General features: G+C 39.9%; 1 protein-coding gene across 1 annotated transcript; it reads right to left on the bottom strand.

The window, feature by feature from the left end:
- Nucleotides 1-61: 61 nt before the first annotated feature.
- On the bottom strand, nt 62-22,053 carry oc90 (otoconin 90). The gene is made up of 18 exons (XM_030160676.1): nt 21,944-22,053; nt 21,570-21,830; nt 18,650-18,756; nt 17,326-17,460; nt 14,635-14,688; nt 13,112-13,177; nt 12,903-13,001; nt 10,851-10,907; nt 10,584-10,673; nt 8,205-8,396; nt 7,788-8,019; nt 6,467-6,555; nt 4,046-4,288; nt 2,646-2,810; nt 2,069-2,240; nt 1,819-1,925; nt 1,233-1,494; nt 62-317 (listed from the first exon to the last, which is right to left on the bottom strand). Exons 1-18 carry the CDS (start codon nt 22,051-22,053, stop codon nt 62-64), a joined length of 2,697 nt encoding a protein of 898 aa, XP_030016536.1.
- Between the last annotated feature and the right edge of the window lie 1,772 nt (nt 22,054-23,825).

Raw genomic sequence — 23,825 nt, 5'->3', positions numbered from 1 at the left:
AATTCAGACTTATGTTCAAGATCATTTCTTCAAACTATAGAAACATCCAGTACATTGGCCTCTAGTTTCCCTCTTCTTCTACCCCCTCCTCCTCCTCTTCTTCCTCCTCTAGCTCCTCTTCCTCCTCCTCTTCCTCCTCCTCCTCCTCTTCTTCCTGTCTGGGTCCTGGTCTTCCTCCCGGTCTCTGGTTGTGGGTTTGAATCCCACCATTTGTCATCGACTCTCTGCTCTCGTCGCTGGAGGACGGAGGAGGACGAAGAGGAGGTGAGGCTCCTGGACGATGCGGCGTCTCCTCCTTTAGGTCAGAGCTTTCATTGCTGCAAACACAAACACACTCGTTTATTTAGAAAACCTGGCACATAGTTATTAAAATCCTCTGGTGATTGTTCTTTTTTTTTAATGGTGATGAATTCGTCTGTTTCATGGATCAATCTAATTGGTCGGAGCTACAATGACATCACGGTCAGAAGGAAGAGTACTTATCTGCCTCAATAAACTGCAGCTAATATTAATAATTCATGCCAACGGTCTTCATCCACCTGAAGAAAAACCTTACATTTGAAATTAACCCTCTAACACTGAAGCGGTGTTAACCCTCTGGTGTCCAGGTGAACATATTAAACACACTTTAACCCTCTGGTGTCCAGGTGAACATATTAAACACACTTTAACCCTCTGGTGTCCAGGTGAACATATTAAACACACTTTAACCCTCTGGTGTCCAGGTGAACATATTAAACACACTTTAACCCTCTGGTGTCCAGGTGAACATATTAAATAATTTTTTCCACAACTGTATAAGGTGCTTTATAAAAACATTTGACGTATCAATCGTGATGTAAAAATATATCATAAACAAAATGAAACGGCAAAATGTTTTGTTTGGATATTGTTCAAAGGTCTAATAAACATCTCAGAATTTTGTGGCTCATTTTTGACAGGTCAGGTTTTACCAAAATAATAACTGACATACGCCCGGCTGCAAAAATCCAAAAATTAGTAATCTGAATTATATGTTGAATATTGGAAAAAAAAAATTGTTTTTTTTTTTTTTTTGGTCTCCAAAAATATGGCAGTTTTTGAGTATTTGGTGTTTTTGTTTGTGAAAATGACACTAACTGTGTAAACCCTCTGACATTAGTGCTGCTCAGATTATGTTGGTGTGTGGGCGGACACCAGAGCGTCAATGCTGACAGACGCTAAAACAACACAGAACACCTGTGGATACTCACCTGTGGTCTGGGTCCGGTCCGAGCAGAGCCGTGGTCGCCGCTTCCTCCGGCTCGGCCCCGCCCCCTCGCTGCTGGCTCTCCTCGCTGGACTGGGGGTAAAGCCGTGGTTTGTGCGGCGGGGCAGGGCGGTGGCGGCAGAGAGGGGCGGGGCCCGTGCAGCGGGCCGGGGGGAGGCTGTGGTTGAAGCGGGCGTTGGACATGCACTCGGCCGTGGTTTTATCGCAGACGCACTGGAGTTTATCGCAGACGGAGACGCCCTGACCTGAGGAGGAGGGAGGAGATGCCGTGAGCATCGAACATCCAGAGAATCAGGGAAACAGACGCCACCATGGGTCACCACGGCAACACTGACAACGCAACATCCATCAGGAGTTTATTCACTTTACAGGGGGGCGCTAGTGAGTCGATCTGTCACCAGAGAAACCCAGAGAGTTGGACAAATGACAGTGGATGGAAACAAAAATAATAACAACAATAATATAATTATAGTAATAACAATAATAATAGTTATGATAATATAATGTTAATAATGATAATACTAATAATAGTGGTTTGGTTGATGTGATTCCATGTGACTGTCACTGACATCGAGGTTTCCCGTTGTCACAGCTGATCTGAGCGTTCAGTTTCCTGTCGGGTCTGCAGCCCATCGACACGATCTGTTTCAGACAACACTGATGGAAGAAGCAGCACCTGGAGGAGGAAGAGGAGGAGGAGGAGGAGGAGGACGAGGAGAAAGAGGAGGAGAAGGGGGGTTGGGGTGTTCAACTCTTGTCGTCAGACTCAGTCTCAGATCTTCCTGGTTCTTGGGTCCTTGGTGGTGTCCAGTGTCCTACCTGTCCATCTGGTCCTGCGGTGGTCCTCCTCCTTCTCGTCCGCAGTAACAGCCGTACATCTCGTACTCGTGAGGACATCGACCCGTCACACAGTGTAACATCTCCCCCAGCGCCGGCATCTCCCGGAGGACGCCGCCGTCGGCACCGTACAGCGAGAACGAACGGCTGCATTCTGACCAGGACCAGGATGGACACAGACATGGGACGGTGGAGACATGAGGTTAGAGACGAGTTCTTTCAGGACAGACTTTGTTCTGACAGTAAACTATATATTTTTTATTAGTGTTTCCACATAAATAGGACTAGTGCTGCAGACTCTAATGGACTGAGTATGTTTGTTCGACCATTACATTAACCCTTCAGTTAATTTCAACACATAAATTTAGTTCAACTTCTCCAGCTTCTTAAATGTGAATATTTTCAAGTGTCTTTCATTGTCTTTTCAGGGTTTTGGATCATAGGCAGATTTTTTTTGTTAATTCAATTTATTTATTTTTTACAATTTATAAATTAAACACATAATAAACCAAATCTAATCATGTGTCATTGTGACTCCGCCTCCTTCTCCCATCGGTACCTTTACTGTCCTGCAGCTGGATTTCAGTCAAACCCACCGACTCCAACAGAGACCAGGCGAAGAACGGGACTGTCCTCTTCTGAACCACATCCAGGTCTAAGGCAGAAAACCAGGATGCTTTAAAGGTGCTATTATGAACCCAGACTGTGACCAGCAGGGGGCAGTCTGGAACCAGAACACTCAGAACCAAAACCATCAACCAACCCACGCTATGTGTCCACAGTCACTGAATAAAGAATAAAGGTCAAAACACAGTACAACTAAACTAAAAGATGTTACAACAGAGTCAAAGTTGGTAAAACATGTCTAAATGGCAGTAAAACTCAAACATGTCAAGACTGAATCAGACTTAAAGATGGTTTAAATAAACTTAAATTTGGTAAAAACCACAAAAAAAGTTGGTAAAACTGAACTAAAAGGTGGATAAAATGAAGTAAAAGATAATAAAATCAAATTTAAAAGTACTAAACCCAACGGACGGTTAAACTAAAGTAAAACTAAACTAAAAGATGTTAAAACAGACTAAAACTCGGTAAAACAAGTCTGTAAGATCATAAAACTGAACTATTTGATGGTTAAAACAGAATTAAAGATGGTTTTAACAGACTAGAGGTTGGTAAATGATGCTAAAACTAAACTTAGAAGGTGGATGAAGCTAACTGAAACTTTCTGTTTAATGGTTTCATCTAGTTTTTGTCTTCAAACTCAGACGCTTATTTTAACAGTGGATAAAATGAAACTGGGCCTTATAATCTTCATGTTCTGCATCAGCTGATAGTTTACAGTTTATAGTTCAGCTCTGTTAGCTTGGCTCTGGTGTTAGACTCAAACAGCCACAGTACAACCACAAATCCTCTGTTTTCTGTTGGTTTGTGTCATCAACAACTGAACTAAAGATCTGTTTGAATCCAACAAACAATTTCAGAACTGTTACAGTTTAGTCTGAACTACGGGTCAACAAACGGAAACTTAGCAACAATAAGAACATGCCATAATAACTGTCTACCTTCATCAGCCTCTTTCCATTTCCAGTTCAGTCCAGTGGAGGAAACAACAGCTGTGGTTTGATGACTTCTGTTCTAGGACTCAGACAGTTGTGTCTTTATGGTTCTCATCCAACCCATCTCAATATTTAGCTATAAATACTACACTCAACATTCAAAGAACCAGAATAAAACACCTGCAACGTCTGTGACTGAACTAACAAAGTGAATGTAGAACGAGCGTCCTGATGAGGATTTAGTCAAAGATAAATGTAGTGAAGCTGGTGTTTGTGTTTATTTTAATGTTTGTGTTTGTTTTAATGTTTGTGTTTGTTTTAATGTTTGTGTTTATTTTAATGTTTGTTTTAATGTTTGTTTCAATATTTGTGTTTGTTTTAATTTTGCGTTCAGTTTTACCGTCCGTGTCTTTCTGCTGTGAGCTGTTTTCCTCTTCGTCCTCACATGGAGCTGCTTCCTCTTCCTCCTCCTCATCTTCTTCTTCGTCGTCGTCTTCTTGTGTTGCTGGTGTTACAGACTGATCCGGTCCTCGATGCTGGTCCTTTGAGTCCACGTGGGCCATCGTCTCCGTCCTCTCTGTCTGTGTTGTGGCTTTGATGGTCCAGATGCTGTTCATGGTCCAGGCTGTTGGTGACGTTTGACCTGCATCAGTCAGTTCATACAAAAGAAGATTCATTCAAGGCTAGAAACTCATTTAAAAAAAACACATCAGATCATCGAAATATGAAATGTTTAAAAAGTCCATATTTGACTAATCAATAACCAATAAAGTCTAGGATCAAGGCATTGATCTGTTTGTAAGGGTTATAATTATCAGAATAAAATACAAGAGAATCAAACAATACAGTACATGAAACTGTTACTGTACGACAGAACAGTTCATACAAGACCTCAACAATGCCTCAAAAAAATGTCAGACAATGAGACAAAAACCACAATAAAGACATAATTTAACACATTTGTATTAATTTGGTCAAGAAGAAATATCACATTTACCTTTTAGAAACCATGGATGGATGAAAGTTATCTGCAGGGTGTGATTTGGTGTGTGTGTGTGTGTGTGTGTGGGGGGTCCATCAACCCCCCCTCTGGTTTTTACATCCCTACTTCTGCTGAATGTATTTCGTCCTTGGGGGGAGGGGGTCAACCCCGTCAATGATTACAAACCAGTTGTAATAACAGGCAGATTGTGTCGGACTTTTCTTCCACCTGTGGTCTACATTTCTGGTACTAACAGCCCCACACAGTCAGATGTACTTGACACCACCAACATCCACACATGAACAAGGCGGAGCCAAAGCAGACCGCTCACAGTACGCACAAGTCTGTAGGACTTTCACCTCAACCCAACTGTCGGCAGTCTTGGAATTCGCCAACGTCCCCATGTAAATAAATCCATTGTATACCTTACCTCTCTCTCTATATATATGTACACTGAACAAAAATATAAACGCACCACTTTTGTTTTTGCTCCCATTTTTCATGAGCTGAACTCAAAGATCTAAATCTTTTTCTGTGTACACAAAAGGCCTATTTCTCTCAGATATTGTTCATAAATTTGTCTAAATCTGTGTTAGTGAGCACTTCTTTGTCCTTTGCTGAGATAATCCATCCACTTCACAGGTGTGGCAGATCAAGATGCTGATTAGACAGCAGGATTATTGCACAGGTGTGACTTAGGCTGGCCACAATAAAAGGCCACTCCAAAATGTGCACTTTTACTGTATTGGGTGGTCCAGGGGGGTCAGAAAACCAGTCAGTATTTGGTGTGACCACCATTTTCCTCGCACAGTCTTCTTCATGAATTCTCTGAAACAGCTTTGGAGATGGCTTATGGTAGAGAAATGAACATTCAATTCACAGGCAGAAGCTCTGGTGGAGATTCCTGAAGTCAGTATGCCAATTGCATATTTCCTCAAAACTTGTGACATCTGTGGTATTGTGCTGTGTGATAAAACTGCACATTTTAGAGTGGCTTTTTATTGTGGCCAGCCTAAGGCACACCTGTGCAAAAATCCTGCTGTCTAATCAGCATCTTGATATGCCACACCTGTGAGGTGGATGGATTATCTCAGCAAAGAAGAAGTGTTCACTAACACAAATTTAGACAGATTTGTGAACAATATTTGAGAGAAATAAACCTTGTGTGTACACAGAAAAAGTTTTAGATCTTTGAGTTCAGCTCATGAAAAATGAGAGCAAAAACAAAAGTGGTGCGTTTATATTTTTGTTAAGTATATATCAGTCTCTCTCTGTGTCTGAAAGTGACGTTTTTTGACCCGCCCTAACCCCGCCCCCAGGTAACCAGCTGATCTGCTCATCACTAGTACAGACATACATCTGCAGACGCCAGTGTCCATGTTCAGCTGCATCTGAATCAGTAGGTTTGATGTTCTGTTTACACTCTGTCTTAAATCCTCTTCCATGGTGGTGTGGTGGGTCCTTATCCATGGTCCTGAAACTGAATTAGGCCCCTCCCACATCGCAGGTGTGGCCGTCACAGAAAATTAAATGTTTCATGTATTTTTAGTTTGAATTAAAGATGAATGTCCAACTGTTGGACATGTGATAGGACCAACCGTCAACTGAAAAAAGAATTAGACCTGTTGATTGGTTGTTGATTATTTCAAAAAAAACTGTTTAGACAAATCGCATCTCTACACACGGATGGATGACATGGATTTTCACATCTGACTGGACCACAGTCAGTGTTTAAAAACCCCCCTGCTTCTATAAAACCCCTCATTACTGTTACACACTGTGTCTTCTACTTCTTCTGGTTCTTTCTAAATTCTCCTTTTCATCCATATTCGTCCTCACCTCGGCTCACTGGACAGAACAGACACATAGTGTTAGTGTTGGCGTCAGAGACAGAGGAGGATGATGGGAACTCTGTGGCACGTGCACTTCTAACAGATATGATGATGTCCGTTCAACAAAGACATGATTCAACTGCACAGTTGGAGGTGACTGAACTAAATACTAGGGCTGCGTATCGGCAAGAATCTGGCGATGCCATACAAATCACAATACCAGGATCACAATACGATATATCATGATATATCACAATACTGTTAACAAGGCAATATTTTTTGTTTTGTTTCTTTTTTTTTTTTTTCTTTCTTGAAGACTATTTCCAGGAAAAACCTAAAGTGCAGCATTCGGATAAATAAAGTAAAAAAAAAACCAACACAATAAATAATATTTTAAACACATATTACAGTTTCAGATCCTGCTTAAATGTTTGTATTCTATTGTGAAAAGAATACATAGTGTTCAGTCCCTGAATCATCCAACATCAGAACATTATTTTTGTGCATTCCCAACTAAAAAAAACAAACATTTGCCTCTTTCAGACGATAAAAAGTGCTTTTAGGATGCTTGAATTATCCATTATTTAACAAAACAGTGATATTTTAAAAAATTACATTTATGACCTGCAATATCAAAATAGTACTGTTGTAGTAAACAGAACAAAATACCCATGTGAATATAGAAATAAAAGAGCTGAAAACTACAACAAAAATGAACCTCCACAATATCTGCATTTGAATAAATACCTAAAAATATCCATACAGTACTTTTTAATATCGATACAGTATTGTGAAGTGAAATATCATGATATATTGCGATACCGATATTTTCTTACTCCCCTGGACCAAAGTCCATGGAACAGAGACGGTTCCAGCTGCTGACCACATGGGGAATTCTGTCCCAAACAAAGTTAGAACATCTGTTTATAGTGACATCGATGACTGATGATGACTGAACAGGTCTGGAAGGGTTGGACCATTAAAGAGAAGAATGTTTCAACCACTGCCCCTTGCAGCTCCATTTCAAGGGGTAGTGTGAAGTGCAAGGGCCAAGGGGGAGGGGCTAAGGGATGAATTGGGATTGGGCCTTATTGTGGCAGCATTTACTTTCCTGCTGCTCCGATTTGGACTGGTCACTCTGGAAGCAGCATCATCAAACAAATGTACAATCACATTAAGAATTTTGTAAACCCATGACCGACCTGTGGGAGGAGCTGCTGTTTCCTCTTCACTCGACTTGGTGATGGTGACGGGCAGCGGCGGCGGTAAAAATGTGGTCGGCGTCATTACTGTGTCCTCAGGTGAGTCTGCAGAGGAGGAAGACAAACGTGTAGATGAGACGTCGTTGGACAATTGCAGAACTCGTGCGACTACCGTCACAGAGGTCTGCACCTGTTGACGTCCTGCGATTTGATTGGTTCAACTCACAACGCTCATGTGACACGTCCTGCTCTCCGTCTTCATCGTTATCTTCTTCTGTTTCTTTGGACTCTACAGGCGTTGTGGTGGACACGGTGGACATTCCTCCAGCTGGACTCATCATTGCAATATTCAATGAACCTTCACAAGCAAAATATTGAACACAAATGGAGAATGAGTGCGCAGACAACAGCAGGACTACAACTCCCATGATCCCCGGACCTGACCCACAGCACCTCAGCCCTCCAGAAACCTGAGGAAAACCCTCATGTACTACAAAGCAGGTCTTAAACCCGGTCCTGTCCTCGGTGAAGCTCCTGGTTCACCTGCCTCTGACGACTCCTCTGCACCGGCTGGCCTTGGTTCTCTGGGAGTTGTAGTCCTCAGACGAGCTGTGGTCAGAGCAGACGGGCTGGCGGTGGACGGTGGCATTAATGTCAGCGTGTTTTCAACTGCAGGCTTCAACGACGACGACGGTTCAGACTCGGCTTCTCCATCATAAAAATCCAAAACTGATTCTGTGCAAGAGAACGTATAAACTAAATCTGAGTATATGTTAGGGATGTAACGATTACCAGTATAACGATAAACCTCGGTAAAATTCCTGATGGTTAGTATTACCATTTAAATTCTAATTATCATGATAACCGTGTTTGATTACTGCACTTTCAAAGAGAGAGAGAGACTATTTATCTATCTATGAAAAACAAACTAAAACAACTCAAACTTCATCTGGAAAATGGTCAAGCAATGGCCATAAGGTTCCATCTTTAATCCACGTTTGTGTGTTTGTATGTTTACATGTTAATATTTGAATGTTTCTGCCAAGAGAGAGTACATTGTGCCTATTTTTTTTTTTAAATTTATTTATTTTTTCCAAAATACAACTTGATTAAATTATTTCAGTGTGTGTATCAGTACTTTTTGAACATTTTGAGCTCGTTTCAACAATACCGCAATAATAACCATGATAATTTTAGTCACAATAACCGTGATATGAAATTTTCATGTCGTTACATCCCTAGTATATGTATGAAAGTATGTGTGACTGATCTGATTAAAGCCTCTTTCACACAATGTCATACATTTACTCAGAGTAAAGATGTAACGATTAGAGATTTTGGTGCTGCGATTATTGTCAGACAAAATAATTACTATTACGATGACAATTTTGCTTAAATTCATTTTACAACAGTACTTATTAGGGCTGTCCCTTTTTATTTGAACTTTGAACATTCGTTTGAACAAGAGGTGAAAAGTTTGAATTTGAACTGTATTTTCCTGTTCGAATGTCAGCTGGAGTCTCTACCCCACTGGTTCCAACCTTTTTTTACTCCTGACCCCATTTTAACATCACACATTTCTGTCGACCCCAGACATTCAAAATGATGTCTTTTTTTGCTAAAATTAATTAGTTTTTGATCCTGTAATAGTTTTCTCTCCTCTGTTTCAAATACAGGTTAATTTTAGAGGACATTTAGTCTATATAATGTATATTATTATGGACAGAAGCAGTAAATCCAGGTGTAGATTACTGCACAAAGTGAGAATTTTATTTTCCTTGGTCAGGATATGTACAGTCAGTCCAGATAGGATTTACAAGGCTGACAATTAATACTGAACAAACAAGAACTGAAACTATGAATTATGAAAGCGCTGCAGCATCTGAAACTGACCACAATGAACATTTGACAGATAAACAGAACCACAGAGAAACAGAACCACAGTTTATCTGTTATGTATGGGATTGGCTCTGTCAACTCAACACAGATTTTTTATTAGTAAGTTTTGTTTTTTTTTTCTTTTTTAATCAATTACTAGAAATTCCAGGCGACCCCACATGGGGTCCTGACCCCAAGGTTGAAAAACACTGCTCTGGCTGCACGCTGATCCAGAAGGAGCTCTACTAAGTTGGAGGTATTCGATCCTTTTGCAGCAACTTTTCTCTGGCCCTTTTTACACATTGGACTCCTGGAGTCATTAAAGTTACCGCTGGCATCTTTTGGATTACCAAAGTAATCCCACACTGGTGGTTTTACCTGCTTTCTAGGTGGACGTAGGTGCCTATTCTGTAGATGCTGCTCAGATCAGTAACACAGTTCACAGCTGTATTTTTTCATTCCCAGAGTGACTGGATCCCTCAGGACAGGATCATGTGATCAGTTCCATGCGTGGTCGCTACACTGCTTGTTTGGAACCCAGAGGTGGACACACCCCCATACTGAGTGATGACACTTTCAGTTTCTGAGTCCCTGTATTCAGTGAACAAATCTGTTCAGTTGATCATAATTTGTCCATAATTCATTCTCTAATGACCAATGCTTCCCTCTGTAAATATGAAGGAAGCCCCAAACCAATTAATTGAATATATCTACAAATATACATATTACTCTGACCTGTGCGTTTTTAATGGCGCCAAGTATATGTTTAAGTGAATTCTACACTTTCTAAAATTAGTCATAATATAGTATAATATAAAAATCTGTCAAAGCATAGTATGATATAAAAAAATCATGTTTAAGATAGACAAGGTTTCCTTGTAGTACAGTAAAGTATTTCTGTTTTACATCATTGTACGACATTTGGTTCTCTCTGAAGTCGACAGCGTCAATGAATTTAAAAAAAGGAAGAAGAAAAACCACCACCAACTGTGTCTTGATGTCAAACCTGGGCGTGGATCAATTGCAGACACACTCCTGACTCACCCCAACTGTTGGCTGATGGAGCGTGGGCCGTCACCTCTTTATTTATCTCTTCTGGCTCCAGCTCCTCTTCTGTCGCCGTCTCGTTCAAGTCTGGAAAAGTATCGGCAGGAAAACGTCTGAGTCACCGAGCGGCAGGAGACAAAGCAGCGGGGAAAGTATTTCTGGTGTTTGAGCTGCGGCCAAACGCAACCATGAGCAGATTGGAAAAGCACGAGATCCACCAGAAATGTTTATAAGAGCAGGAGGTCTGAGTCCAGTGGGTTTTACCTTTGGACATGAAGCCCAGCGGCGGCGGCTCTTCTTCTTCAGCATCCTCCAACTCCTCTACAGACACAAAACAAACAGCCACACGGTTTATACGCCTTCACCTTATACTATCTGTCCAAAAGTATGTGGACACCTTGAATCCAGGTGTTTCTGTTCTAACAGGGCTCTAGGATCCAAAACAATAAGGACTAATGTCAGAATAGAGTTTGATATTATGGGATAGATGTCAGTGCATTGGTTCGTTTGGGTTCAATTATTTTTGTTTCCAAAATGACTCACAGATGGTTTGGACTGAATTTATACCAACATTGATTTTTTTTTTTTCTCCATGACTCTGATTTTAAATGTTCTTCCTCTAAATGTCTCTAATATTTTTCCTGCTCTGACTGTAAATAATAATTTTCTTCCACATCTAACCATCTCCTGCATGGGTCGGCAACCTTTGCAATCTAAAGAGCCATTTTAGGACAGAAAAAGAAAAACAAAACTGTCTGGAGACAAAAGATACCCTGATATCTTTCCTCAAACTGGTGACTGTTTACGAAGCTCGGTAGGATTAGTTTGGACAGAATATGTGGAGAATAAATCAAAGTTTCAGTTTTACAGAACTACAAAGAAAAGACAAAACTAAAAAAAAACAGTTAATTGTGTCAAATTTTTTTTTTTTATTCTAAAATCAACTGGTAAGTAAAGACTTTCTGTGGAATGGAAAATACAGATAAATACACTACCAACCAAAAGTTATGGATATTTCTTTTTTTTCTGTGATTTTTCTTGTCATTTTTGCCATTTGTAAATAAAACTATGTCTGGTCATTAAAAAACTATGTTTCAATTCAATTCACACACAAAAAAGTAAAAAGCTCTGTGCAAGAGTCTCAACTGAAAAAATAGCCCAAAAATTAAAAAAAATATCTTTAACATTTGTTCATACCTTCAGTGTCTACTTTTGCGACTATAACTTTTTTTGTATTCATTTGGAGTAGAGTCTACATTTTTACAACTGCATAACATCAGAATAACTTTATTGCTATGGCAAAATGTGTTCAAAAAAAGTGTGATTCGTTTCTATATGGTTTTGACAAAGCAACACTGAGCCACTGGAAAAGGGTCCAAGAGCCATATGTGACCTCAGAGCCACAGGTTGCCTACCCCCGATCTACTGCCATCCCATCTGACTGAGGAAGAAAAATCTACCACTAAACTAGAGTGAAATATTGATGTTTCTAAACTCTATGGACATAAATGTGGACACATCATGTCTCCAGCTGTAAGATGTCCTGTTCATGAGGATCAGACACAGAAACATTAATATTTCCTTAAACTAATGAAACCTCCTTCAACCCCCTTTCTTTCTTTTTTTCCTACTTTGCATTATGATTATTAATACTACTATGAGTGTATACATATATATGTATTTATATATAATTTTCTTTGTCTTATTTCGTAGAAGTGTGGTTGGCTATATGTACAAGCTTGTTATCATTATTATTATTATCCATTTACTTACTTACTTTATTTGTTACACCTTTTGTTTTTGCATATGTGTGCTTCATGGACACGTCCATAATCATTCATACGTGTAGATAAATGTGAGTGCGTGTAAGTTAATGTAAATATGTTTGTTTGCATATATAATCTTTATTACTATTCATGTTATTGTTCTATAAAGTAGGATGACCATGAAAAGCATTGATCTTCACAAATCACTCTTCTGTTATGTTTCGCGCTGCAAAGTCTATGTTTATATGACAATATTCATGTAACAAAGACTCACATACAACTCATCTAACACCAGTCAAATAATCTAAATAAAACTAAAACTAACTCACACTCAAACTAAGACCAAAGAAAAGCCCAATTAAAACCAGTAAATTAATCTACATAAAACTTAAATTCAGACTAAAACTAATGGAAAACTCAACTAAAACTAGTAAAATCACTTAAATCAAAATAGATCTAAAGCTGCTAACAGACATATAGATGTGAGACTCAAACCAGATCCGACCCTCCTGTCGTTAAGTTGTCCATGCTTCGTCCAATTAGAGCGTACCGGTGGGTGTGGGCGTGCCCGGGGCACCAGGGTCTCCATCCACTCCTTCAATGAGACTCTGATTGTCTGACCTGCTGCTCATTATGGGCTCCATCTCTGCTGGTCAGACACAAAACCACACAGCGGTCACAAAACACAGGGAAAACCGACTACGCCAAGGAAAATGGCGCCGAGGAGACGGGTCGTCCTTTCCTTTAACCTGAGTTTACCTGCAGACAGGAGGGAGGAGTTGAAGAGGTGGAAGATCTCTGAGTTGTTTCCTGCTGAGAAAACATCTGCAAAGAGAAGAAGATAATTTGAATACGTAGTGGTCAAAACAGGATAATAAAAACAGAACCAGTGTCCCTGTCCGTCAGCATCTGTTCTATGTGGATCAGAACCAGCTGAATGTGTTCTATGTCAGGTTCTGTTCTATGTTCCAGTCCTGTGGTCTGGATGCACATCAATCTAACTATAGAAGTGGGTGGGACATTCACTGGGGGAGAACTCAGCTCATCCAATCACAGTCCACACATAACTTCTGTCAGTGATCAATAGGGTTAGGGTTAGGGTTAGGGTCGTGAGCCCCTCGCGGAGACGGGGTGTCTTGGTCGTGCTCGTGACGGTTCTGGCGCAGGAGGAACGCGGAGGAAGGGTGGGGAAAACCCCTCAGTGGGAGGTCCTCTCGGCCTCAAACTCAAACCCACAGTGTGAAGGAACTGGCCGGTGGAGGCGGGTCACGGAAGCCCGTCGTTGTAGAAATATTAACTTGGATCACCTGTGGCTGAGGGCGGAGTTAGAGGAATGGTAAAGCAGAAATCACGAAGCTTTGCCCACCCTCCCCCTCCAGTGAGTTTCTTGTACCCAGGGCCCAACATGATTCTGTTTCAGGGGGGCCAAACTGGTGTTGGTGCCCCAGGGTGATAGTAATGTGTCTTAAGGCTGGAAACACCAGGTATAAAACAGAATAAAGATGAGGAAGAAGTCTGTTCTGATCCACTGGAGAAACATGGACATGTTTGTGTCCTGTTCATTATTTCAGAGCAGATTCATCCATTTACTGATGAAATGTCAGATTTATTTCCTTTCTAATATCAATATTGATTCTGTGTTGCATGACTGCAGTAGTCAAATAATCAAGTTACAACTCAAAACTGTACTTTGGTATCACTAAATGAATCTGAATCAATCAATTAATACTGAATTGAATCACAATCGATTAAGAACCTTATGAATCGAAATCGAATCGATTAAGGAAATCGGTCATGATACCCAGCCCTATTCTTCTATTCAACCTTCTCTTCTTTCGTCTTTTCTTCTCTGGTCTTATTTGATCTTATCTGGAGTGGATCACTACTCTTTATTACTCCATCAGTTTCCCCCTCATCATACCATGGACTTTCTCATGTGAGGCGTCAGACTGAAGGTGTGTTTGAAGACAAAATGGACTCAGACTAGTTGACGGTGGTCCACCAGCCTCGTCCTCTGACGCACCTCCACTTTAATCAGCTGCTCTAACTGATCTCCTGCTGTTCTCTGAAGACTCTCACGACGCCTATATTTAGAGCCGGTGGATCAGACCCACTCTGCAGGCTCTGTGTGGGCAGAAGCTGCAGGGTCATTGTTTTAATTGGCCCAGGGCCTCATAGGCAGCATTCAGCCATCTGCGCTTTTAACCAATCAATCAGCTCCTCTGGTTTGGCAACGCTGACCCCTCTCCTAAAAATGCCTAGAGTGACGTCACATGACTCACCTGCTGCTCCGAAGGTTTGGTTGATGTCCAGCAGTCCGCCGAGCACATCTGGACCTGAAGAGGCAGGTTCCGATTCAGTAGAACAACAGCATTTATGTGGTTTAATGGAGTCTGGATGAACGTTTCACCCACTGGTTCCAACCTGTTTTTACTCCTGACCCCATTTCTGTCCCCATGTCTGTCGACCCCAGACGTTCAAACAGAGAATTTTTCTTTTGCTAAAATTAATTTGTGTTTGATCCTGTTATAGTTTTCTATCCTCTGTTTCAAATCCAGGTTAATCTTAGAGGACATTTAGTCTATATAATGTATATTATTATGGATGGAGGCAGTAAATCCAGGCGTAGATTACTGCACAAAGTGAGAATTGGATTTTCCTTGGTCAGGATCTGTCCAGTCAGTCCAGCTGTGATTTACAAGGCTGACAATTAATACTGAACAAACAAGAACTCAAACTATGAATTACGAAAGAGCTGCAGCATCTGAAACCGACCACAATGAACATTTGACAGATAAACAGAACCACAGTGCTTCAGTTTCAGACTCACACTTTGCTAAGGATTGGGATTGGCTCTGTCAACTCTACACAGATTTATATTAGGAAGTTTTTTGTTTTTTTGTTTTGTTTTTTTTATTAATTACTAGAAATTTCAGGTGACCCCATTTGAATTCAAGGCGACCCCATGTGGGGTCCCGACCCCAAGGTTGAAAAACACTGCTTTAAACAGAGACAATGACCTAAAACACACCATCAACACAAACCATCTACTGCTGTAAACTGTGTCATACTGATCTCTAATCATGTACATGTTATACAGTTGTGCTCATAAGTTTACATACTCCAGCAGAATGTGTGATTCTTGGACCATTTTTCAAAGAATATGAAAAATAATACAAAAACTGTTCTTTCACTGATGGTTAGTGGTTTGGTGAAGCCATTTATTACACTGGATCACAAAAAAATGTTTTTTGCAAGTTTAGGTTTTTTCAACTGAATTCGGACCATTTTGCACCGCTAAATCCAAAAATGACATCTGTTTTTCTCAATCAGGTCAGGTTTTTTTGCCAATTTGATTTTGAAAAATTTCATCTTCTCACAAAATTGATTACATTTTTGTGACTTTATCATTTGATTTTTTTATATAGTTCTCACCCAAAATAGGTTTTAAGAGAAAAAAAAAAAATCATTTTCTAACAGGATTCCTGTTAGGTACAATGGTGTATTCACCGCAGATGTAGCAGAATACGTCAGGCTTATTTTTGCAAGATCTTCTAGTCGAAGCCATTTCATTCACCTGTAATATTCAAAAAAACATTGGTCATAAATTGACAAAAGTAAAATCTTCAGAACTCGTTTATTGCAAGAAATATGAAAGAATTTTGTATCATATGATGTGAAAATGCCCATAAATGTAAGCAAAAATGTTAAAAAGCCAATATGTAGCATAGTTCAGAAAGGTGACCTGACTGAGCAAAATTAATGTGATTTTTGGATTCAGCACACCAAAATTATCCGAAATCAGCTTAAAAAACTTAAACAATAAATTTGTTGTTGACCAGTGTTATCAAACAGATGTGTTTGCTCATTTAAAATCCTACTGACAACAGAAACTATCCAAATGACCTTGATCTAAAGTGGACATACCCTCATTCTTAAACCGCTGTAACATCAATGACAATTTTAAGTCTTTTGTGGTAGTTGTGGATGAGGCTCTTTATTTTCTCAGATGGTGATGTTTGAGATCTCCCCAAAGTGGCTCAATGATGTTAAGGTCATCAGACTGAGATGGCCACGCCTTCACCTTCACTGTTTTCTGCTGTAGCCAATCACAGGTGGACTTGGCCTTGTGTTCAGGGTCACTGTTATGTTGGAACATCCAAGATCGTCCCATGCACAATCTGCCAGGGTATGAAAACTTATGAGCACAACTGTACACCATCAAAATATAGAGGAAAGGCACGTTTGTAATACTTAAAAAATTCACCAAAAATCTATTGTATCTATTCTGCTAGCACTTCAGCTAACGCATCGCCCAGCTTAGAAAAACACGTTAAATGCAGATATATTCCCTTCTTTCACGTGTCTGTCTGCTCATGCAAAATGAAACACAATTAATATGGATTAAAAATTAATATTTAATTGTGATGAATCGAAATTAATCCACAGCAACCCTGTGATTAATCTGACTAAACATTTAAATCACTACTTATAAACCATCAAAATATGGACAGGCACAATTTTATTCATTCATTCATTCATGTTCTGAACCTGCTTTAGCCTCACTAGAGTCACGGGGGCGGAGCCTATCCCAGCTATCTATGGGCAAAGGTGGGGTTCACCCTGGACATGTCACCTGTTCATCATAGGGCTGAACATACAGAGACAAACAACCAATCACTGTCACATTCACACCTATGGGCAATTTAGATTAACCAGTTAACCTATCAGGGCATGTGTTTGGAAGGTGGGAGGAGCCAGAGAACCTGGAGAGAACCCACACAAACACAGGGAGAACATGCAAACTCCACAGAAAGGTCCCTGGTTGGAATTGAACCCAGGACCTTCTTGCTGTGAGGCCACAGTGCTGGCACATTTTTAGTATTTCAAAAATTCATCAAAAATTTAAAAATCCAAATTTCTCCAAACTCAGTGAGATAAAACCCAGACTGGAGCTGGTCACTAGACGTTACCTGTGGTGTTGGTTTCAGAGCAGGACACGTCGGCGAGGCCTCTCAAAGTCGAGTTGTAGAAGCTGTGACTGATGCATTGGATGGCGGCGTGGTCGCATCCACAGAATGTCTGCTGACACCAGTCGACTGCATCTACTGGACAAACCAGGAGATACACCACAGTAACTACAGGGTTCCAACAGGTTTCTACAAGTTAAATTTAAGACTTTTTAAGACCTTTTTAAGACTCTTTGAACAGAATTTAATGCCTATTTCACAGCCATACTGGCAAAAATGTGTGACTCCTAGAATTTAGGAAAATGTATTTATTTACTCCAACACCTTCATTCCCACCGTTCCAAGTCACTCCTCACTGGGGGCTGCAAAGTTAGCAGTAAGTGTTTCCCAATATAAATATAAATTGGTTCAATATAAACTAGAAAAGCACTGGGAGGGCGCAGACCTCCACCAAGGCAGATCAGTGCTCCCCCCTCCTCCCCGATCACCACCAAAATTTAATCATTTGTTCCTTGTGCCAGTATCAACATTTCCTGAAATTTTCATCCAAATCAGTCATAACTTTTTGTTATCTTGCACACAGTCGGACATACAAACAGACAAACCAACGCTGGCAAAAACTTAACCTCCTTGGCAGAGGGAATTATCAGGATGGAACAGGCGGAACTGAGTAGAACAACGTTACTTTCTTTGCAGTTTAGACATTTAACAGACACATTTAAACACAACACAGTGAACAAGTTCATGGCAACAGAACTGAAGACCTACCAGATGAAATTTAACACCTTTTAAAGACTTTTTTAAAGTATTAAATGCCGATTTGTAAATTTGACTTAAGCTGCGGGAGACTTTCGTGACCAATTTTTCATCAAATCTGTCCATCCTCAGTCATATCCTCAGTATCATGAACCTGTAAGTCTTTCTGTCATTACTAACCTGAATCTCTTGCATTACAGTGAACAATTTCTCAGTGCCATCCACCATAAACAGTACACGTGTTTACAAACAGAGTTGGGAGGGAACTCAGGCCGAGTTACCTCCCAGCTCTGTTTGTAAAAGCATGTACTGTTTATGGTGGAATACATTTGGAAATTGTTCACCGTGAGGGAAGATTCAGGTGCATTATCACCAAAAGACTCACGGATTTGTGATACTTAGGATATGACTCGGGTTTTACAGATTTGATGAAAAATTGGTAACGAAAGTCAAACACAGCTTTAAATAAAGGCTAAATAAAAAAAACCCAAACAAATACAAGTGCAACACAGCGTCCAAGTCCACCCTTCATAGCTGTCTACAAAACAGTTTGGGTGTGACGTGGTCTCACCACAACTGCTGTTTGATGCTGAGCAGGTGAAGTTGTTTGGTAGCGGTGGTACTTCCTGCCTGCAGGGGGCAGCGTTCAGGTAACACAGCCTGTGGTTGTGACAGCACCTGCACAAAAGAAGGAAAAGGAAGCAGATGAGTAAAAAGTGAGGCAGCTGCTGTTCCAGACTCTATAAACAGGTTTAGAACATATGAGGAAAACACTGAGCCCGTTTACATCCACACTGGAAATCTGATCAGTATCTGATTTATGGAGTTATCGGGTTATTAATCATCAGTGTTGTCTAAGTTACTTCCAAACTGTAATCCATTACAGATTACTTGTAATTTATTTAAAAGCAATTCCCTACCTTACAATATTACTGTCTCAGAATTGTAATCCATTACATGACTCCTGTTACTTTGGAGTAACACACAGACTCTTGTCATAAATGAAGCGTTTCCTGCCATATTTTTTATTTCTTAAAACAGTGATATTTGTCTTTTTTTTAAATGTTCTTCTTCCTTTTCCCACATTTCCCTGTGGTCTCCATTAACTGTAAATGCTCTACTTGGCTCTGAATTCTTCATTCATTCAACTCCACAGGTCCATCTTCAACCCTATTTCTGAATAATGACACCAGAAAGGTGGTTTGGAGCACTGGCCCTTTAAATGCACAGGAGACACTTCAGGCCCCGCCCCCTCCAGGTTGTCGGCTGTGCCGCTCTGTCCCGTTCAACCGACAGCTGAACATTTGAGGTAATGGGCTCCAAGTTTGGACATATTTTCAGTCTGGACTACAACCGCTGATGATGACAAACAACTATGGAGAAATACTGGAGAAATGTTGGTCTGAAGTCTGGACCTGATATGAGCAAATGTGGAGATGGAACAAGTTAGAGATGCAACTAATTAAGAAGGAATTCAAATGAAAGAAACCGAATGAAAATCAAGCAAAATCATGAAAAAAATGAAGAAAACTGAAAAGAAATCGAAAAAATAATGAAAAAAAATGAACAAAACTGAATGAGAATCGAGCAAAATAATGAAAAAATTTAACAAAACGAACAGAAATCGACAAAATCAAGAAAAAACTGAACAAAACCGAATGAAAATCGAGCAAAATAATGAAAAAACTGAACAAAACTGAACAGAAATCGATACAATAATGAAAAAAATGAACAAAACTGAATGAAAATCGAGCAAAACAATTAAAAGACTGAACAAAACTGAACAGAAATCAACAAAATAATAAAAATGAACAAAACTGAATGAAAATTGAGCAAAAAAATGAAAAAATTAACAAAACTGAACAAAAATCAAGCAAAATAATGAAAAAAACTAACAAAATTGAACAGAAATCAACAAAATAAAGAAAAAAATTGACAAAACCGAATGAAAATTGAGTAAAATAATGAAAAAAATGAACAAAACTGAACAAAAATCCAGCAAAATTACAAAAATGAACAAAACTGAACAGAAATCAACAAAATAATGAAAAAAATGAACAAAACCGAATGAAAATTGAGCAAAATAATGAAAAAAATGAACAAAACTGAACAAAAATCAAGCAAAATGACAAAAATGAACAAAACCGAAATATGCAAATGTCGTAACTAGTTATAGACAGAACTAATTAAGAAGGAATTCAAACAGGTTGTACAAATCCACCAGATTTTTGTCCAAATGAATCTACAAATAATTTTGCAGCAGCTGGAGGGTTCAAATTCAAACTGTCTGAACTATTAGAGTACAAAGACACAAGCATAAACTCCTCCAGTCCACCAGGGTTGTTTTCCAGAATGAGTCCAGTCGGTAGATGGAGGTAAAGGACACATTTGGGTTCAACACTCACCAACAGACAGACAAACTGCTGCTGCAGGGAACTCACATTCCCACAATGCACTTCACCACAACATTTCTGAAAAGGCCTGAGTGTCGTTTGGGTTTGTTCTGTAAACGAGTGATTCAGGTGCATAAGCACAGACAGACTAATGGATTAGAGATAATGAGGAAATGACTGGGGTTGGACACATTTGAACCAACATCTGGGATCAAAGTCAGATGATGAGTTAAGGTCTCATGTTGTTTTTGTTTTTTTTTTCATCTGAGTAATTACATTATGGGATAAAAGGGTGATGTAACATTATCGATAATGAACATGTACCGAGTAAAATATTACTGAAAATGGATTAGTAATGACTTACACTACTGTATTACAGCAAAAAGTAATCAGTTACTGTAATCCATTACTTTTGTAACATGTTACTCCCAAGACTGGTAATCATCATGTAAACAGTGTAATCTGATTATAATCAATCAGATCTTCATGCATGTAAACAGGTGACTTTGACTGATTTAGTTCAGTTACATCTGAACATGTGGAAAAATTATGAAATCACAGAAAACAGAAGAATGTAGACAAACGTGAGCGGAAGAAAATATTACAAAGTTTGATTCGATTGTTACCAGACTCAAAACAAAACCAAATAAAATAAAATAGAATACAATCATTTGAAAAATTACTGTTTTTACTCCTAGTTTTTTTTCTTTGGCTTTGTTAATCTTTTCTTTTCTGATTTTTTTTGTTTTGTTCATTTCTTCATTATTTTCTTACATTTTTCTTTGGTTTTGTTAATTTTTTCATTAATTTCCTACATTTTTCTTTGGTTTTGTTCATTTTTTAAATTATTTGACTCAATGTGTATTTCATTTTCTTATTTTTTTCATTATTTTCCTCAGTGTTTCAATTCTTCTTTCTTTTAATTTATTTCTGTTACATGTCGCTGTACCTTATACAACTGGAAAATTAAAACAAGTAAGTCAGATTTGGGTTCTGTCTCGTCCGACTGCACACATTAGCCTCTGAAGCTGACTGATGCTGTGTTTTATTTCCCAGCAGCCCCGGCGGTGGCCCTCCCGCTGCGTCAGTCGTACTTACGCGTCCAGAGAATCGGCGGGGTTTCCGGACGCCGCGTATCTGCAGGAGCAGCCGTAATCGTCAAAGTCTCGTGGACAATGCCCTGTGGAGCAACGAAGCCTCAGCGCGAAATTCAGCAGCGCTGGGAAATTATCGAAGACCGAGTGGAGCCATGTGAAGCGGTGGCCAAGACAATCTGTAGGAAAGGAAAGGAAAGGAAAAGAAAGGGTTAGAGTGTTTTTGTTGGAGCTCCATGTCCGGCGTCCTGCAGGAGGCAGCGCTCTGATTTAATCATAGATAATCCAGGCCGGGTCGCTCCTCTATCTGCGGTTCAGAGACACATGCAGGGCGGAAAATGATTTAGGCCACAGCGCTCCACATGTACATGTACCCACAGCGGCGACGAGGGCGGCGGGTGTCGGAGAACATCACAGCACGACAACCAGGCCACCTTAATGTCGTAAAATGTCACCGACGGCTTTAAAGGAGCAGGAGACGATCGCATGTGGAACTGAACGCGACAAGAATAACTTGAGGACGGAAGGAAAACCAGTAGAAAATCACACTGAGCCAGTTTACAGCACCAGAAAACAGGAAAACTATGAGTAATTGGATCTGACTGGAGTAATCAGATCACTGGAGTAATCAGATCACTGTAGTAATCAGCAACAGCATAGCCTTTAATGCATTAGTATTAGTTACGCAAGATCAAAAAATTTTGTTTCAATATAAATCAATCAAGCACTTTTTCCGTGAGGATCTTGCACTGAAGAAAAACTACTGATACAATGAAATCAGCATAACTGATGCTGAACCCACATTCATATATTTTAGATTTAGGTCATCATCTAACATCTGATTCATCTTCAAAGGTCAGTAAATCACAGACGACTCATCGATGAAAACGTGTAATAATGAAAACATGTGTCTGTGTTTCCAAACAGAACCCGACAGTTTCCTCAGTTTGAGTGATTCTCACCGATCATGTCGTTGGCGTCAGGGTCGGGACAGAAGATGGAGCTGGAACCGAGCGCTGAGGACAAAAAGTAAGGAATAATACAGATGGTAATGTGATCAATGGATAATTAACCTGTCAATCAAACAATCAAATGTCTTCACAGACGATCACAGACTTTATATGAGCAGTGACAGAGGAACCATGACCATATATGGACAAAGGACGAGCTAATGCTAAAAGCTAGTTTACTGACTCACTGCAAATGTGCATTGTTTGTACATTTTAAAACTACTAAGGGGGTTAAATGACACGTACTAAAAAACCCCACCCATATCCATTATCAACATCATAATGAACCCCGCCAACATCTACTAACGGTGTCATTATAAACCCCGCCCACATCTACTAACAGTGTCATAATAAACCTCGCCCACATCCACTAAGAGCATTACAACAAAGCCTGCCCACATTCACTAACAGTGTCATAATAAACCTCGCCCACATTCAGTAACAGTGTCATAATAAACCTCGCCCACATCCACTGACAGTGTCATAATAAACCCCGCCCACATCCACTAACAGTGTCATAATAAATCCCACCCACATCCACTAACAGTGTTAGGCTAAACCCCGCCCACATTCACTAACAGTGTCATAATAAACCCCACCCACATCCACTAACAGTGTTAGGCTAAACCCCGCCCACATTCACTAACAGTGTCATAATAAACCCCGCCCACATTCACTAACAGTGTCATGATAAACCCCACCCACATTCACTAAGAGCATTATAACAAACCCCACCCACATCCACTAACAGTGTCATAATAAACCCCGCCCACATCAACTAACTGTGTCAGAGTAAACCCTGCCCACATCCACTAACAGTGTCAGAGCAAACCCCGCCCACATTTACCAACAGTGTCAGAGTAAACCCCGCCCACATTCCCCAACAGCATTATAACAAACCCTGCCCGTATCCACCAGCAGCGTCAGAGTTAATCCCACCCACATCTACACACAGTGTCATAATAAACCTCGCCCACATCCACTAACAGCATCATAATACACCCCGCCCACTTATTAGTATGAGGTCTACTGTTGTCTTGTCTGGCTGATTTTTTTTTTTTTTTGACATTATGCTACATTACATTATGAACTTTTAAGAGCAAGAATATTTTACACTTGTACAACTTTACCAAACATAATTGTACAGGTTGTAAATGTAAGTAATGTAATTATAGTAGTAATAATAATAAACCTTTTATTAGCTCAGTTTATAACCTGGCCAGTCTGGTATTAAAGTAAATGCATTAGAA

Source organism: Sphaeramia orbicularis, chromosome 17 (assembly GCF_902148855.1).
Source record: "Sphaeramia orbicularis chromosome 17, fSphaOr1.1, whole genome shotgun sequence".
NCBI lineage: Eukaryota > Metazoa > Chordata > Actinopteri > Kurtiformes > Apogonidae > Sphaeramia > Sphaeramia orbicularis.
The sequence above is the reverse complement of the archived record's forward strand: the minus strand, read 5'-3'. Positions and strand labels throughout refer to the sequence as shown.

Coding starts and splice junctions, on each gene's coding strand:
- oc90 (XM_030160676.1), bottom strand. CDS start 22,053: ATGCGATCGTCTCCTGCTCCTTTAAAGCCGTCGGTGACATTTTACGAC. Junction 10,908..12,902: donor GGGCACGCCCACACCCACCG/GTACGCTCTAAT, acceptor TTGTGTCTGTAG/AGGAGTTGGAGGATGCTGAA. Junction 6,556..7,787: donor CAACGACGTCTCATCTACAC/GTTTGTCTTCCT, acceptor CATATCTGTTAG/AAGTGCACGTGCCACAGAGT.